The sequence below is a fragment of the Labrus bergylta genome, chromosome 3 (assembly GCF_963930695.1).
Source record: "Labrus bergylta chromosome 3, fLabBer1.1, whole genome shotgun sequence".
Lineage (NCBI taxonomy): Eukaryota > Metazoa > Chordata > Actinopteri > Labriformes > Labridae > Labrus > Labrus bergylta.
In genome coordinates this window covers 19,431,072-19,450,854 of record NC_089197.1, presented here as the reverse complement: position 1 = coordinate 19,450,854, position 19,783 = coordinate 19,431,072, and the positions used below count along the sequence as shown (strand labels likewise).

The 19,783-nt window shown below is 41.0% G+C and overlaps 1 protein-coding gene across 1 annotated transcript in view; it reads right to left on the bottom strand.

Moving 5' to 3' along the window:
- Positions 1 to 18,233, bottom strand: part of igdcc3 (immunoglobulin superfamily, DCC subclass, member 3) — a 59,440-nt gene extending 41,207 nt beyond the window's left edge. Inside the window, exons 1-2 of the mRNA XM_020632477.2 lie at positions 17,905 to 18,233; positions 11,734 to 12,039 (exon numbers count right to left, since the gene is read on the bottom strand). Of these exons, the coding sequence (XP_020488133.2) occupies positions 11,734 to 12,039; positions 17,905 to 17,971 (373 nt within the window). The 5' untranslated portion in view covers positions 17,972 to 18,233. The remainder of the gene's footprint in view (positions 1 to 11,733; positions 12,040 to 17,904) is intronic.
- Between the last annotated feature and the right edge of the window lie 1,550 nt (positions 18,234 to 19,783).

Here is a 19,783-nt window from a genome sequence, read left to right as displayed (position 1 = left end):
ACTCACTCTTCGGTTCTTTGTTGGATGAAATCGTTTAGATCCCCACATGGCTTCAACTGAAATGATTTTAAAAACATATGTATTTTCTCAATTAATCTGTAATTAAAAGATGTCCCGTAGAGTGACAAATGAAGACTGCTTGTTTTGTTTACCTTTTTGTGTGTGTGTCCTGTTATTTCATTTAAAGAGGCAGCACATCCACAAATTGGAACCAGGACCTGGTTAGCAATAGTTTCATAACATTTGTTATAATACCGTAATAAATATAACAATACTGCTATTAAGTCTCTATTCTAGTCAGCTCTAGACATTCAATTTTTTTTCCAGCATTAACTGACATTGACAACAAAGATTTTTAAGATAATATATTCTCAATGTTGCAAACAGAAAGTTCTCTAACTACATGTTGACCAGTCATTTCAAATCAGTCCCTCACCCACACGTCAATGTTTCTGTCCTCTGCTGTTAGATATGATGGAATATAATGTCCCTAAAACACAAAGAGTAAACGCCTGTAGTGGTGGCTCCCTGACTGTCATGCTCTGTAGTGGATGGGAGGAGTACTACTATAAGCTGTCAGACATAAGCACATATCACAGGCTCCCCCAACCTGCCATCAGCCAGCTAACCCTCTAAAACTGTCTTCCTACTCACAAATAATGCCTATGCTGGCAAATGGAAAGGGCTATTACACTACTAGCATCGTGTTTCATCTTTTCACGCTGAGGCAATGAAATGGTCCGCCTTACAACTCACTAACACATGACATGAAACCACTTCTATGGAGAGAAAAAAAAAAAACGGAGATACATTCATAAATATGATTAAAGGCTGCAGTTGGACAGATGATACAAATTCTTTATGTGGTTATAAAATAAACACATCTCATCCCTTGAACGGCTACTGAAAGGAGGCCAGTCGAAGCATCTCTTACGATGGATCCTAAAATTGCAAGTACATCACTTCAGTTGGGAATTAAATTAAATGTTACAATTGTGCTTTCAGGGAGAAAAAAAGGGCCTGAGGAATATGTGTGCTGTTTTGTTTCTTTTACTGGCAGCATGTCTAGATACAGTATGTACAGTCACTGACCATAAGCCTGTGCCAGAGTACGCTCATGTCCATGTCGGTGCATCTATTTGATGTTAAGCGTAGGTAATGTGCATGTTACACTGAGAAATTATGAGTGTGGGGGTCATGGGAGCAGTTTTCCGGCATGTTCTAACGGCAGAGGCGTGCTTCTTCGAGCCAACGAGTCCGCCGCCGATGCTTTGCATCCTAATGCCTGTCGAAAGCTGCCCTTGAAACAAAGCTGGCGGGGTCAGGAGGTCACGGCACAGCATCGGAATGGAATGTTCCTTCCTGGTTCAAGGTCCAGTCTCCAGAGCTGGAGGGGCCCAGAGATCATTCGAGACCACCGACACATGCTTCGTCTATTTTACTCCCCACCTCTCTCCACTTTCATCTACCCCTGCCTGCTGCACTGATGACAGTTTATTTGGCTGTGGCCTACTTGCTCTGCCACTTTAATGACTGAATTGAATGCTGCCAAGTCACCTCACGTCCCCATCCTGATTAAATTAACTCTATTATCAGGATAACTCTTGGCATATGTTTGAAAATAAAATGATTAGAGGTATAAATGCAGATGGTATGTCAGGCTGCAACCATTCTTATTTTCAGAAGATTCCCCTTACTGTATGCCCTATGAAATGTCAGAACATAGTGACAAAATATGGATTACTATTTCCCAAAGCTCATGTAGAAGTCCCCTCATGTACTGCACTGACAGACAAACAATCAAAAACCTGAAGACAATCAATAGTATAACACAAAGCGAGGAAAAGCAGAAAATCTCAACTGCTGGCTTTCAAACTGAAGCTACAATAAGGCATTGGTTAAATTATAATTATTGATTCAGTTAACTACAAGTTTATTTTGTTGTTTATGGTTACTGAACAACGTCTGGTTGTTTTTAAACACAGTAAAGAGATGTTTTTTTTGATGTTGTAAGCTGCTAAGAAACTATTCAAACTTGAACTGTACAAAAATATAAATCATCAGAGTCCCAAAAGTAATGCTTGCTAACAAAACTACAGACTACAGCAAACAGGTCGTCAGAAGGAAATTGGTGATCCCAGAAATCTTTCATCTTATGCCAGCAGCTACCTCTTCTAATTGGTTCCTGTGGAATTCATTTTATCCCTGGTGACCAACTCCAAATACTGGAGCCTGGCAGGCTTTTAACCCCGCACACTTCAGCAGCTCTGTCTCTGTGTGACCACTACAGAGAGAAGAGAGTAAAGATTAGTTTTAACTGTCAGCCCTGACTCAAATGATTTCTTTATTTGTTTACTCTTAATTCCTCATGATTGCAAAGTTGGTAACAAAGCATAACGTGATGGTATGTAAAGGTGATAACGCCACTCTGAGAACTTCACTTAATAGATCTTATGTGCAATCACTGAGCACAAGAAAGCTCTAAGAATGTAATTGTGTGAAGGAACTAAAATATTGGCACACTTTTCCTGAAGCAAAAGTCCAGTTATCGTGCATCCTTTTAAGGGACCACTGCAGGAAACAAGTATGAAAATAAGAGTAGTAGTAGAGGTAAAGAACTGCATGGTGACATAGAGCTGACTTTTATTCACTGTAGGCCTTCACAGGAAAACAGAAAACACATGACAGAGACAAATAAATGTCCTTTCTGAGTGAGTGAAAATGTGCTTATTCTGCTCTTGTTCTAGCAGGCTGCTGACGTGCCTGTTTGTTAAGGGCAGGGTTGGAGCTGTGATGCTGTTGCAGGTTTGGGCCACCTTATTTCACTGCCAATGCCAAGGTCACTGCCACGGCCCGGGGCCATCAGATAGGGGGATGGACCCCCACTGGGGAATGAGCTGGAGGCTGGACGTAATGGGAGGAGTTTTTTTTTTTTTTTTTTTTTTTAAAGTAGGGGAGGGGTATTCTGCCCTAGTGCACACAAAAAGGTCACCGTTTCCCAGATAAACCCCCCTCTCCATCGTACAGCCCCATGACCTCTGATCCCTCTATTTCTGAGTCAATGCTGTAACAGAGGGAGGAGAAGGAGGGGGGGGGGGATGCACAGGGGGAAACACACCCAACCCAGAGTCAACGGCGACAAAAGGGGGCCTCAGCCACAGCTAGCTGAGTCGGTCAGGAGAACAAACGCTCAGGCCATCGGCACAAAGCGAAGCCACCAGAGGCTGCACATCTCCACTGCCTCTGCCTGTTCCCAGCCACTCCACCTTCTGCATTTCACAACTAACAATAGGTGCTACTACGCTCCGAGAGGTGCCCCAACCCACAAACACACACGGAATAGAGATGGGAGAGGTGACTGAGGCCCAACGGAGAGCTGCTGCCTGCCCATCACTGACTGGCCTTTGTCTCCAACTCTTCTGCTTATTGGCCACCACAGAGAGATTTCCTGATCCCTGCTTTAACAAAGTGGAAAACTGGACCGAGGGCCCCTGGGTCTATGTATGTGTGTGTGTGTGTGTGTGTGTGCACAACTGAGGGCGAACTAACATTTTAAGATAACCCTATTATGTTTAATCTCCACTATTAATAACACTAACATATGTCCACCAATGACTCCACCTCCTGTCCGTCTTTGTCCTAATTACATCTTCACACATGTAGAGTTAAAAGTCTGCCAGAGGAGAAGACAGGAAGAGGGAGTTTTGGTGTTTTTATTGGTGGATGGTGCAGACCCTGTAAAGGATTTAACTGCACAATCTGGCCATAAAGGCTCTGTTAAGTGTAGTGAAGCGCGGTGACGGGGCAGCAGCGAGAGCTAGCCCAAACTCTGATGAAGCCTGGACTCATAGGAACACCAACACACACAGTCTACGCACACCAACATTTACCCGTGCTGCCACCCTTTAGAGGACCTTCTTATTGATTAAAAGTATCCCCTGTTGACTGACCTTTAGCTAAAAGCAGTAGGTTTAAATCAAATGACCATTTCTGTAAATACTCTGTAGTACTAAAATTCAACCACACAAACTTGGAAGGGAGACCAAATTGGGTTTGGAAAAATCAAAACAAGTTAAAGCAGGACTGCTGTGTAGAGATCGAAAAGTCAGACTGCTGCATTCAGGGACTGGTCCGCCCCATCAAACCTTTGGCCTGCCCTATGATCTCTTTCCTTTCACCTCTCACCTCTATTACTCAGGAATTCCTCCGGAGAGCCCTAAAAGTAGGCAGCAGGAATGCTAGGCCCCCTTTTCATTTGTTTGTTTGAGAATAGCTAGGGTGGTCCAAAGACATCCGGAGACCAGCGCAGACTTCATTACTTTGCCCAACGGACACAGCCATTGACAGATGGACAGACACAGGCATGCTTAACATTGAACTTGAATTTCAAGTAAGGCCTTAACTCATCCTTGTGTGGTGAAGGACATTTGTTAGTTTATGAAACTTTGAATTTCAAACACTGTAAAAATCACAATCGTTAACTTAATCTGCCCAATGAAAAATATTACAAACACTTAAAAAAAAAACTTTGTTTTTAAACCAGAGTCAATTGTTGTCCAAAATTACCAGCTGCTTCATGTGACTATGACATTAAAATACATTCTCTTAATGGTTATCAGCTTCATTACTAGTTGATGTGTACCTAGCTGATTGCAGCAGCTACTGGAGAAGCTGGCACAGTTGCTGGAAGGAGCAACCTGTGATGAGATGGTCAGTTTGCTAATGCATTAAAGTTGTTGTAGATCAGAGCTTAATGTCTTCTTGTTATATAAAAATATGTATTCAAGGGAAGAATATTGCGTTTGAATTTTTTTTAATAAATTTGGCCAATAATAGAACTTTTCCTCAATTCTAACCTTAAATTTAGCAAATAGAATGGGAATTGATAATAACAGATAACACAAGTGCAATCAGTCATTTCATATTTATTTCATGGCTATTTCATATCTTAATAGCCATTTGCATAGTTCAAATAAGGTCTAACCACAGTTTTGAATAAGGTCAACATTACTTTCCTTGAGTGAGAATAATATTTAGTACATATCAGAAGTGGGGTCCCTCAGGGTTCAGTTCTGGTTTCCTCTACACATGCTAAGCAGGTCATACTCAAATACATGCCAAGGTCAGTAAAGGACTGACCGGTGCAATAATATGTAATAAAGGAGTGATTTTATTTCCTTGAGTGCACTTTTTATTGGTAATGTTGCTAATTGTGTCTTTAGTTGGGCTTTCTTTAGTTTTTGTCTCCTTACTCTTCATTTTCTTCTGTTGGTTTCATGTATCAAAATGTGTGTTTCTGGTTTAACACACAAACATTGTATCAACATGCATATATTACACTTAAATATACAGCATCAACATGTCTTATATGCTCTCGTAAGTGTTCTCTTTGTATGTGCAATGTATATATGTATCCGTCAATGTACTCTACACATGAATAATGCAGATGTGTGTATTGTACTGTTTTCCTGTGTAAAAAGCACTTTGGCACAAATCTGTATGTTTTTTTAAACGTTACATAAACAAACATATAACACGACACCATTTGTTATTATATCACTCGGGGAAAGACATAAATAGGATTAAAGCCACGTCAAACATGGAGACATTGCGCCTAAAGGCATAAACAAAATGCCTGTTTGTGCAGTTCAATATTTCCCTCACCTAGCTGTTCCACCACTCTTCAGTATTCCTTCCCCTGTTTAGAGGATTGATTGAGGAGTGATGTTATTTACACAGGCAGATATTTTTAGAGCACAAGGGTGCCCGTTGTGTGGCACATAGCAGCTCATGGCTCATAGTGTGAAGCAGCTCCCCTATGAAAGAAGATTGTTATGGCTTAATGCATATGTGTGCATGGCTGTAGTCCCATCATAGCTCAAGACTAAAGCACACCACCAACCGTTGTGCTGTTGAATCCATTTCATCCAATGTTTATTCCTGGACTGTGAAGATAGTTGAGATTAAATTAGGGTAATAAAATGAAATCAAGGTTTATTCCCTTATTGTTTAATGCAAGATTATCAATACGGAAAATATTTAAAGTATTAGTTGATGTCTTGTATATTATATTTAGTTAATGTATTGTATATTATCATGACATATATTGAATTGGTAACTACTTAATGAGTGACTTAAGAGTTTTTAATTGGCCTGAAAATCAAGCCAAAACCAAACTGCAGTTTCCCAACCACACTGACACATTCAGTAAACTAAGATAGAGACATACTATAGGCAGTATAGGATCCATTGGGTGATTTTCCATGGCTTCAAGGTCAATGGCGTGTCATCTTCAGAAATAATAGCCATCCCTGCTGCCTCTTCCCCACAGACACGCGAGTATTTGTCAATGCAAATATCCAAAGCTATCTTCAGGGACATTCAGTATTGTTATGTAAGCTCCATGATGAATAAAAACCACCAAAAACCCATGGAGGACAAACACGATGTTCATTGTCAATCAGAAGAAGAGGGAAGGCAGAGGAGGACAATGAGATCTGCAGTTGTTGTCTCTTTCCTTTGCTTGTATACAGCCAAGCAGTATACAGGAAAACCACCAGCTTTAGACCATTTTGTGGTCAAAATCTAAACAAACTGAGGTCTGTGTATTTAGTCCATAGGTATACACTAATAAACTGAGGTCAGCTCTGCCTCATCAGTACAGAAAAAAGGCCCTTAAATTCTTCTGACACACTGGCAGACAGATGGAGGGGGGCTGACCACACAGGAGGAGGGAACACTCTGGTTTAAGATCAGCCCACATACCTGCCCAAAGGAAGGAGCAGGGCAGTCATGGTTAGTGTCCATATGTAATACTATTAAGTGATCTTTCCAAGACAAGAATATCAATGAGGTGAGACAGGAACACATTTTACTCTGAGGCATTAAAACGGCAAGGCAAGATGACATTTGCTCAAAAATGGTGATAGATGATGATGTCATTAATGCTCCATTTCAAACAGACAGCAGGTATTTTTGCATGACCTAATCTTGATTGTGCAATGATTAAAGGTAAACACTAAGAGGCTTCACGTCTAAATGCCAAAACAAGCTTCTATGACATTTAGTTGGATGATCTTTCTGACAGAGAGATGACTTGCTTCGTGCAAACGAGTAGAAAGGAGCAGGACTAGGGAGTGGGGGGGGGGGGCAAATCGAGGGCGGGGTTTGGCTAGCAGACAAAGGGAGCTACAAGGAGATGTGAGGATGGTGCTTCAGCATTCACCTAAGCAGGAGGCCGTGAAAGGGGTGGGGACAGGAAGGTCGGAGGGCGATGGAGGGCCGACGTGGACCCCTTCAAACACATGTACGTGCACATGTACACACACTCTTATGCAGGCTAACATGAGCCCGCCATAAATCACTCTCACTAACTGCTTTCTGAGTTTAAAGTAGATACTTATGGCAAGTCTTTACAAACAGCTTTTTAAATGTGGTATGGGGCAACCCCTCATCTTCTGCAACAGCTATATGCACTTAGCATAAGACACTGCCTGGTCGACGTTTCACATTTTTACATTTAAACCCCTGATGGGAGTTAAATTCACACAAATGAGAGGCTCGGGTATAAAGTCAGACACTTTTACAGACATCCTCTGTCTTCTCCTATTTCATCCTTTACAGCCCCCTGGGTTCCTCTTTTTCATTAAAGTCTCATTCAGAAGCCACCCATTATAACGGCAGCACAATTCACCATGACGATCTCGGAATTAAACAAGGTGGAAATTATCATCCTGCAGCTAAGGGCTCTAAACTGTGAGTAAGCTATTAAATAAATAACTGGGAAATGCACAATGATACTTGCACTGATTGTATTTTCCACTATTTGTGTTTTCCCTCTCCTCATGTTTGCACTGACTTTGCCTTTTCTCAGCACACTTCATATTGTGTTTGCAAATCTTTTTGAACGGCTCCCTGAGGTCAATTGCTGTCTCCCCATATGAATGGGATTGGGGGAAAAAAATAAATTATTTCCTAACAAAGCATCAACTCTTTCCAATTAATTCCAGACAAACAGACAAAAGCAAGTCATTTCAATTGATCCTAAAAGCTATTTTGTAACAGGGGGGCCTTTGTGGTGCGTTGCCTGGTGACACGGGTGTGCAGTGGGGGAGGGGTAGGAGCCCCGGCCGGGTCCACTGTACCAGGCATGTCATTCATCCGACTGATGAAAAGCTTCCTGAACGTAAGCTAATGAGGAGGTCCGAGAAAAACGACGGTAAGAGAGAGAGAGGGAGACAGAGAGAGAGAAACCGACCATCAAAGAGATAACATTTAAGAGGAAAAAAAAAGAGCTTCCTGGACCAACCACCGAATTAAAGGGTCAACAGGGAGTCCGTCCAACACTAGCCCCCGACAGTGAGCTTCACAAATGGTTGTCAAGCAAATAAAAAGTGAAATATACAGAGGGAGTTAGAGTGGAGGGTAGGATGGAGGCTTTATCCACTGGGAGGGCTATAAAGAGGTTTCAGTAATCACACCACCCATTGCATCACAGTGGTGCAAGTCAGCGCTCTGTTGTAAGATGGACTATAACCCAGCAAATTAACTCTAAAACACAAAGAAAACAACAACGTTAACCAGCATTGAACAGGAAAAGAAACAAACACAAGTCAATGAGCTGTGCGTGGAGAGCATTTACTTGTTTAGGGCCTTTTCTCTTCATAAACAAATGAAAACACCCGATCTTGAATCGTTTATACTTCGTGCACAAGTTGAGTGTGCCAGGAGAGGATGAAATGGACCAGGGATGTCGACGGGGACACATTTTCGAACTAAACTGCAGAAATCTACAGGTTGAGGAACGTGAGATGCACGTGCACGATGAACAATGATTTTTTTAAATGAATGTACAAAAAGTAAAAAAACATGCATGGCCAGAGCAAGCCAGAAACAACACAGAAAGAAGCTTGTTATGCTTCCCTAGGAACAGTTGAAATGTGTGAAGTGCTATATGTGACACAGCGACGGAAAGTCCACTATCATCAAGGCTTATGTAAAATAATTGGAAGTATTTTTCACATGCTGCAAAATAACCAAAAATCAAAACATTATCACATCTACAGTGAAAGACCAATAACGGTTCTTTTTATGAGAAATCTTCCAAACTACAGACGGTATTATAGAGCACTGAATGAGGGGTGACTTGGGGACATCTACAGTGAGAAGTTTGTTACTTTACGAGTCTCTTTGAAGGCTCTCTGGAGGATTATTGCAAGTGTTGGCTTCTGCCTGTCTCGATAGAAGTGAGACTCCATAAAGGAGGGGCAGAGTGTCACTATAGCAGAGCCTGTAGTCATTCAACACCTCTCCAAAAGACCGCTCAACACAACCCAAAAGGTCAGAGGTCAGGGGTCAGAATGTGACTGAAGTAATCCTTAATATCCTCTCTAAACAATACAATTCAAGAGGGAACGCTGAAAAGAGCAAAGCCCAATCATAACCGATAAATGACATCATAAATGATTGCGAACCTGAGGGTTGAATCAGGGCAGGTTCATTCTCAGAGATTTATTCTGTATTTCCTCCATTTTCCTGATGTAATGTTTGAGGAACATGAGCGCTGGAGGATTGCATTGCACTTGCATAATCCTTCATTTAGCAGGCTGATACTGTAATATACCCTTGAATAAAAGATGTGAATGTGCAGGAAAACACATTTAAAAGATAATTTATGAGGCACACTTCTATATTACATCACATCACCTTGAAATAATATTAGACTATTCCATCGTTTGAAACCATTACAACATATTTCACTAATTGGTGGAACAGATTAATGAGGGATAATGTCGGATGGTGCGTGGATGGCTACGTGGATAGAGGATTGAATTGCAAATTGACTCATCAAATCTTCGTGTACATTTCAGATTCCAACGCTTATCAAAGTTTCATTTAAATTGATAAGCCTATTTTATCACAGTATTGGATACACTGAATTATTTGCAAGCTTTGAGGCTAGTGCACCAGCTAAATTGTCCATTTACAAAACATTGAATACATGGTCCTTATATATGCCAACTTATAAGTGGACCTCAGAGATGCTGTTGTTCTATCTAGCATCAACCCGATTCTCCTTCTGAGAGCAAGTTGACGATTTTAAGGAAATATTGACAGAAAGTGAGCAACAAGGGACAACATGTCAATGCTAACAGATATTGAAGCTGTAAATAACATTATATCAATTGCTGCAGGACAAATTGTAAGGATAATCTGTTTTTTTCTCTGCACAATGTTAAGAGGATGAACTCTTAGTTCATAAATCAACAGATATTAATTTACCTGCAGCATTCGAAACACTTTGTCAAAGTAATTATGTGAAATTAAAAAAAACATGGGGCCCACGTTTGATATTTCCCTGATGCAGAAATAAAAAAAGTGCTAAAAACAGTGGCAACGGACTGACCTTTTAAAAGAAAGGGTCTATTGGGAGACCTTAAAAGGTTGGATGTGTCAGACAGCGCCAGCCACTGAGCTGAAGTGACTTTTCCCTTCGGCCAGTGAGACGTTCATGCTAACCTCCCTATCCCACTGAGTGGAAAAGCTGTATTGGCCACAACAGCACAGCAGTGTGTCTGTCTACACACAGCCCAGGAATCAACAGGCTTCTGCAAGCCTTTGTCCATCGCTGTGTTACAAAATATATATAACTGAGTATTCAGAAAGTCTTAACTCAGCGCAGTGAGGAGCAGTACAGTATCACTAAAGCTGCTGCGGCAACATCGCAGCGTGTCCACAGAGGAATGTGCCATCCTCTCAGACTTTGATTTAAATAAGTGCAGACGGTGCACAAGAGAAGAGAGCAGAACAGGGAGTCACATTGTCTCACTGCGATGTGATGCAAAATGTTTTAAATTAACCATGGCAACAATACTGAGAAACTAAATGTTGAACTTCAAATAAGGCATTTGTTGGTCAGGCCAGAGAAAGTCTTGATGCCTCTCCAGTGAGTGGGCTGCTGGGTTGCTTCGAGCTTATTGCACTCTCACAAAGCAGCTTGGAGACTCTCAGCATGAACGCTTGTTAATGCTAAACTCAAAGACTTGCATTTCTAAGCAGCTCAGTAGATGAGCATCAGAAAGTTCATTACACGGAGAGAATGATATTAAAATATTCAAATGACTCGCCAGCTGGGGAAATTAAGTACGCAATAATACCCCAATGACTGGGACCAAACTGAAATGTGATTATTCAATTACAATGTTTACATTTGTAGGGAACACAGATAACAGATAAGTAAGGCTCATGTCATATCTGCATGGCTCAATCTTATTCTGACACTTGGGTGTTTACATGCTGACAACATGAACAGGCCCAGACAAGCAGCTCAGATGCTATCTCAAGCATGAAATCTAAGTTAAGATTATAAAGATGGCACTGAACACAAAATATAAAATATAAAATATATACATACACACATTGAAGTTGCCAGGTAACCAACTGAGACTCCAGGAATTAGTTACCTTTGGACAGATTCAGGCTACCTCTTTCACCTTTTTCCATTCTTCATGCTAAGATAGGCTAACTAGGTGCACACTCAACTGATATGAGAGTGGAAATAATCTTTTCATATTTTGCAAATCTCTGCTATCGTTCAACATTTTTTTTTAATCTATTCCCTAGCAATGAATGAATGTATTTACACTTAAAATAAGAAACACTTTCGATGCCCCCACAAACAGCCCTCACAAATATTCACAATAGATTCACTATAACACAAAAGAGAAAACTTACTTGCTGCCTGAATCCGAGCTTTGCGGCTCACTACCAGCCCAAAAGAGTTCTGGGCCACACACTCGTAGTCTCCCTCGTCAGACGAGCCGTCAGATTTGGTCTTCTGAAAGTGACCAATGAGGAGTGAGCCGTTGATGAAGGTGGTGTGATGTTGATCCTGAGTTAAAAGCAGGCCGTTTTGCCTCCACTGAGTTGTAATAGGGGGGATGCCATCCACCTGGCAGTGGAGCATGAGGGGCTGCTCCTGTACAGCGATGATGTCAGCGGGCTCCAGGGTAAAGGAGAGCTCTGCTTCACACATGACACCTGAAGACACAAAGACGTAATATTGATTAGCAATTAGTAAAGGTTGAATTTAAGTTCTCGTCCACTTCCTAGCTTTTTTTATCTCTTTTCTTCCTCAGATGGAGATGCAAAGTTGACATACAGCTCGATAGCTTATCACTTTGTCTCTCCCTCACTTCCTTTAAATTGTCCCCGCTGTTACCATCCATAATACTTATATAAGTATAACATGTCTTTATAAAGATAACTAGAAGTGATTATAAATCTGTTTGCCAACATGTTCACCAGAGATATTTCCCAGTATCTTGTGTTTATACACTTAGAAAAGCATTTGCCTTGCACACCAAGATTATTAGAATTTAAGACAATATGCTCCTTTAAAAAAAAAAAAAAGAAGGTTTTTGCACAGGAGATGGCAAACATCTATGTCACACTCTGACTATGTTGACACTACCTTCTTGTAATTTTTTTCTCTTTTTTTGGGCAATTCAGCGGTACATTTGTATAGGTCGACAGTTCCAGAGCTCGGAAGCCGTTACAACAAACTGCACAATTATACAATCAGCAACGTTTGGTCCAGCAGAACTGCAATAAGAGTTCTGTTAAACATGAGGCAAATGTAAAAAGTGTAAAATGTGTTTTTTTTTGTTCTTTCTATTTGCTCTCATTAGCACTCCAGATCAGAAGATGGGGAACCGAGTAGGAATTAATTAATTCTGTAAAACACAACTCATGTTGTGTACTGTTCTCTGCACTGATCATTTGCCCACAACACCGTTCATTTCTTTCCAGTTGTTTTCTGGCCTATTATTGATGCTGCTTTTACTCATCATCCATTCGTTCCTGATTTGCATAATTACTATCCAGGTTCATGAAGGAGTACAGCAACAGTTGTCTACATAATTATTTTCATATAAATCCTTACATTTAATCTTTTATGAAGAATGCTCCTTAAAACATATCAGCAGCACAGCAGGCCTTACAGCTGAAGAATGAAAAGCCTTGACTGAGCCTCCTCCAGGCTACAGTCACAAGGGAATTCATGGGCTATAGATTGAATCGGCCACAACATGTGTACTCATGTATTATATGCACACACATGCATGGCCTTGTATGTAACTTTGTCGGTGTGATGACTCTTTTTCACAGTATGATACTAAAAGCTCAAGTTAAGTCATATTAGTTTGTAGTGATGCTTCCCACTTTTCCCACTGTGAGGAGATATGATGTTGTGTATTTGTGGTTCCTGGGGGTAAAGAGGGGGGAATGGGAGAACAATAAATAAAGGATGTAAACAGCCTGACCTGACTTGGTACTATAAAAGAGGAGCTTAGTGGGCTCTCTTGGTATCACGTTTCAGCTGCTGATGGACTAAAGCACTACCAGTCTCTCTGCCCCAGGCCCTGGAATCTGGTGCGAGTGGGGCTATGGGAGGGCAGCAGAGGGAGAGAGGGGGGCCAAAGCACAAGGGTCAACACAGAGAACCCTCCTGCTTCATCCCTGGAATTCCAGCCGAGGAATACTTCCCCTTAGGTGCAGACAAGGAATTATTTGACACACTCCTGCATGAAGATCACATATGGAGTATAATGTGAAGAAACACTTCCTGTTCCTCTCTTTTTGGCTCTGTACTCTTTCTTCATGTGTCCCCCCCCCCCCTTTTTTTTTTCACTCAACAAGCTCGGTAAGTAAATGGCCATGGGACCAGAGAGACATCAGTGCTACCACTTGTGAAAAACAAGGGGGTGGTGTGGAGAAATATTTAACCCTTAGCTGGCAGGCGGTGATCCCGCTGCCTGGGCTGCTGCTCTCCAAAATGATACTGCCCCACAGAGCTCTGTCTCATCGGGTCCAAAGAAGACCACGTTTTCACACAGGATGCAGCAAGCAGCCATAAAATAGCACACAAGGAGCATGCAGCCATGTAAGCAGTGAGTCACACGTCACGTTTTTATCAATATAGTGATAATTATCAGAGTGAAGTGGGTGTTATATACACTGAGCAACATGCTTCTAGAGGATGTAAAAGATATGGAAGCCCTAACCCTCAACCTTCCGCCCAGTAGATTGACAGAAATATATTTGAGTTCATTTTTTTAAACTAGAAGATAAATAACGTCAGTAAATGTTATTAAGGTTTGCAGCAAACAGGATGACAACAACCTGTGTTCAGTGTGTTACATTGGCATTGATTTGGAGCTGATTAAGCAGCTTCATTGATGTTGTATACTTCCTCATGACTTCAATTAAACAGTCTTTTCTTCCATTAGCTACAACAATGTAAGCTTCCTGGGCTTTGGCTTCCTAATGAATAAAGGATGTTGCTAGAGTGACTGGCTAATGCAATCCTGACCTCTGGGTGGGTACAAGGTTACAAACAGGTAAGAAGAAAATATGTTAAAGAGAACACTGAATGCATGTACGCAGGGCTGAATGTCATTTATGCAAAGCTGTTAGTAACATGTAGTGTTTGCTGGGAATTATGAGAATGGTAGGTGGGCTTAAGTGTTTATTGGATGTGTCCTGTTGTCTTAATATTTTTTTTTATCCCATATCCTCTTACCTCCAGGAGGATTGTCTATTGCCAGGCAGTTGTTGTAAATAAATCATTTGTTCTTGAGGACCCTCATTGAAAAATGATTAAAACACCGGAAAGAATCCAAAGAGACAAAGGTAACAAGAGGACAAAAGAAACGGCTTACGACAGGGTTTTGCACTTTGTGTGCTTTAAGTTAAGATCATCAGCATCCAGAGTGTGCACAGAGAGGAGAGTGCAGCTGGTGGCAGAAAACACGCCTATCCACAAAAACACATGTTCACAGACATGAATCTATACAGGCGTGGATTTTCACGGTGCGATAGGGAGACACACACACACACACACACACACACACACACACACACTGAGAGACACGCACTGACACACATCCTAATGCCATTTCCATGCAGACGAAAGAGACACTAGCAAGTAGGATTACCAGTTGAGACCAGAGACAAGTGTTGGCTAAGTGTGGCTCATGCTCTGGCTTACCACTGACAGATAAGTGTGGCTGGCTGGCTGGCTGGCACAAAGGTTTACTGCTGCCACAGTAAAGGAAGGATCACACAGCACAGCTACTGACAGACAGATGTGGTTAGCAGACTGACGCAGCAACAGTGATGGAGCTTAGGACACACCACAGATCTCTTACTGGAAACATTATGAGAGACACAACTGTGTGGCATCATATCAAATCATAGCTCTATGAAGAGAAAATGGAATTAACAGACTTAAGTGTTTTCGGAGGGCTGTTTAAATAATTATATATTTAGTTAATAGAATAGCACAGAGTTTTACGAATGTTTTATATTTCAAAAGACTTTCACTCATTAACATCCATCCGTACGCTCTTTTCTCTTTATTTTTGTTAACCACAAAAACACTGGACAAGGAATGTGGATTTATCCTCCATTCATGTCACTAAAGTAAAAAAAATGACACTCTCATAAGCAAGAAAATGATGAATGCCACAGACGAGTAGTGACATATGAAAAGATATACTTATTAATAGATCAGATTTGCATTTAGATGTGTGCGTGGATGAAACATTAGACACTCACCACCAGTACATATTAAATACGTAACCACAGAACAGGTCTTTGGTTGTAAAAGTTATCGCTTCTTACATTGTGTGTAGGGGAAAAAAAGCAATATTTATTCTATTTCCAAGGGGGGGGGTGTGTACCTCCTATAGGCTTGGGTGTTATAAATTATGAATCAATACTCATGCTTTCTACAGTATGTACACTTGAGCATGTTGTTTTTAGTACAGGTGTTCACTTGTTATAATATTAACAGCAGCAGCTCAGTGATGATCACACAAGAAGGGCAGTAATATAGGCTACAATCGTCAAATGAAAGTCAAGAATGCTGAGAAATAGTCCATGTGTTTACATAATAACAGATGTAAGGCAGCTGTTGCACACTTCACCTTTCTCGGCCATTTTCTCCACTTCCTGTACAACTTTCACTCATCCAGGGATTCTAAAAAATATATATTTATTTGGGTTTTTGTGCCTAAAGATAGGACAGTGCAGGGAGAGACAGAGTGAGGAATGTCATGCGGGAAAGGAGCCACAGGTCGGATTCTAACCCGGGGTGGCCCGCTTGAAGGACTACAACCTCCGTACATGGGGCGCGTGCACTAACCAGTGCCCTACATGCAGGGATTCTGACTGGATATTGATACGTTTCTCTTTTCTTGAACAAAACAACCCTTACTCATTTCACATTCAAAACAAACCCTCTTTTTAATCATTGCATCATGAGAGCTTCTGAAGGATCTTCAGCATTTAAACAGAGCGGAGTTTGAGTTCTTGAACACATAAGAGGTCTAATGTAGATATTCTTCTGCTTATTGCTTTCTTCATCTTCATCAGTTCCACTTATAAAGTCATAAAAAGCACCTCCATCTTAACAGAATCTAATCTCTGAGGCAGACAATCACTTGAAAGTGCTTCACTTCTTTAATGTGACGGGTAGATTGGAACTACATCCATCACTGAGCTGTGTTTCTGAAGTTTTTGTTCCCACTCCCCTGACTGAACATGTTATGAACCACTGTGTACAAGTCTATATGATTCCAGTGGGGGCCTTTGTCGGCCCCTGTGTGGTATGCATTGCAAATAGTCAATACTCTCTCCGCTCTTTGAATTAGGGGGGCCTCACATAGAGAGAGAAACTGTCTATCATGGTGAACAAAGGGCCAAAAAAAGGGAAAATTTGAAAAGGAGGAGAGAGACAGTCTTGACATTTAATCTGGACAAATATTCTCCCCAGCAGGCAATAACCACAGTCTTTTAATCTATCCCCAGAGCAATAACCACTGTCAGCCAGCCACGGGACAATGTGATGTAAGGACTGACTATGCAAGAACGCCATCTATTTAAAAGTCCCCTGATGTGAAATAAAACTCAATTTCCAACAAAAGTGAAGCACTTATAAATGTTATTGAGGATTTAAGATAATTGCATTTTTTTCAAATCACTTTTAAGACATGCAGGCAAGGCAACAGTGAAATGCAGTCAGAAATCCTGTGAGCCGGGAAAACTACATCATCTGGTTTCAGAAGTAGACTATACAGCATTGTGTCCTCTATCGCCTCACTGCTGACTTGTAATATTGAGACCATGTGGTTAACAATAACATGGAGAGAGTGGCTCTACCTCTGCACAGCAGACCAGCAATTTATGAGATACCTGATTACAAAAAAAGAGACAAGCAAACCAAACCTTATAACAGAACAGGTAAGTAGTTTTTTTGCAAAATTCACAGCTTTGTTTTAACGCACAGAATTGTGACTTTCTAAACGAATCGAATAGAAAAACATTGTCAACAGCCTTTACACTCTTCTAGTCATGCACCTATGAAAATAAAGGAAAGAAAACCAAAAACTGCTGCCTCCATTCGCACGTGGCTACCGTGTATTATTATGGTGCTGCCTACACATCCAAGAGCCCATTAATTACATTTAGACAAGTTGGGCACATAAAGTGTTCATCAAACAACACCAAAAAGTCTACTGACACACTCCAACTTCTGCTGAGCGCATAAACTCTTAACTTTTAAGGCATGACTCGTATTGATAATGTGTAACTGAGTAAACTCCAGTAACATAATCTGCAGCGCACTGGGCTCCCGCTCTGGTCTTCACGTTGGCATTAACGGACCCAGCGAAGGGGCCAAGTTCAGGGTTAGTGGTCAGCAGTGCAGTCCTCGCTGCTTGCAGCATGCATGCACCAGGCTCCCAAAGAGTAGCACACACTACCAAGCACACTGTCCTCTTACAAAGCTCTCACACCTTGCACCACGACTCTCTCCTCCTGCAACGAGATAATGCCACTTACCGATTAAAGCATTCAGGAGTATCCCCAAAAAGCACGGCACAAGGCGGCGGCGCCTTGTGGATGCCATTTAAACAATTAAAGAAAAAAAAAAAAATATTCCAGCACTTGCAGAAAAAACCACGTGAGACGAGAAGACGGGTTTTTTTTTTTTTTTTTTTTTTTAAATGAAAACACGCAGAGAGGTATCCAGCTCCAGTTACTACATGTTCCGACCTACTGTGCTACAGTTTGGTGGCTCGCTGGGGTCGAACAAGCTTTCGCCATTTTAACCATCTATCAGGAATCTGTCAGCATCCCGCTCTCTCTCTCTCTCACTCTCTCTCTCTCTTTCCTCCACACTGACTCTGCCGTATCCCAAACACTGCCTCTCTCTCCCCCTGCCCCCCCCCCCTCCTCTCACTCTCTCTCTCTCTCTCTCTCTTTCTCACTCACATACACTCACGCACACACATATACACACGTACACACACCCACTATCCACACATGCACACAGGCTGAATCTGCTCTCGGAACAAAAGAGCCGACTTCATGTCAATAAACAGCTACTACTAGTAGTAGACTATTCCTACATAGGGGAGTCGTTTCAGTATTTCTAGGTTACTAAGAATACGGAGTCGTAACCATAACGAAACACACAATATGATATAAATTACGATAAAAAACAAAATTATGACGTAGCCTAATAACAGGTTTATGTTGATGATTATTATATTTCGGATATGTCAACAAATTGTGTTCACAAAATGCATAGTTTCTTGTAGGCCTATATCGTTCGCAATGTAGGCCTTTGTATTTATAAGGGGAAATGTTCTTTTTTTTTTTGGTTGCACATTTAGGCTAAGATATAAGATGACAAAAACCCAGTCAAAAACCATTATGTTCATACTGTACACATGATGTTTGTACGTGTATTTTCAACTATCCTAACAGGTTCAGTTTCATAAGTACAGTGCTTTAAAGACAAAACCGAAAATATGAATGGGAAGTGTTAAATATAAAGCTAACAGTTCGCCACATGTGAACCTAATATGATAAATAAACAAGGAGCACCTCCAACACTCTAACTATAACAAAGCAGTGGGTCTTTAGTTGTACTTGAGCTCACCCTAGTGGACCAAATGTGTACTGCGGATCTCATCTTCTGAACAAAAACAACAATTCTTCTGTTGTATTGTCCAATATTCATTCCAGTACAGCAAACGATTCTACCCTACTTCTGTTCGGGGAAACCTGTTTAGCTACACAAGTACATAGCTGCCTGGCTTTCAACGAACAATTAAATACAAATGTATCCCCCACCTCAATAATAAGGTCTAAATAAGACACTTATTCGAATTAGGACTGCTGGTGAAGATGATATAGGCCTATCTGGTTGATCATTTACCCAATGTTGGACTATATCATTCGACAGTCTTCATAAAATATAAACAACAAAAAAAATACTCCACTCCCAGTTTCCATAATGCAAGGAGATGTCTTTGTATGTCTTGTCTTGCCTGACAGACAGTCCAAACCCAAAGATTTCATTTTACAATGAAAGAAGAGCAAAATTTCGGTGCCTTTTTGGATTTAGACTATTTGAGTATTAATTCTTTATATAGCCATAAGAACATTTTACAGGTGCTGTTTTTGTAACTATTTTAAGATTTAGGGAAAAAAAGAAAGAAGAAGAGCAACAACAACCTCATGGTATTTCATGTAGGTATATAGACTACAGCCTATTAAAGGTAATTAAAGGCTAAATTGTAGAGTGTAAGGTGTTGTGATGAAGCCTAAACAAAAGACACGTCTGTAACTCCTTTCCAACGACGCTGTGCTCGTTTATTGTACTCTAGCTCCCCCTTACGGGGAAGACGTGTACTTCAGGTGTAAAGTCAAA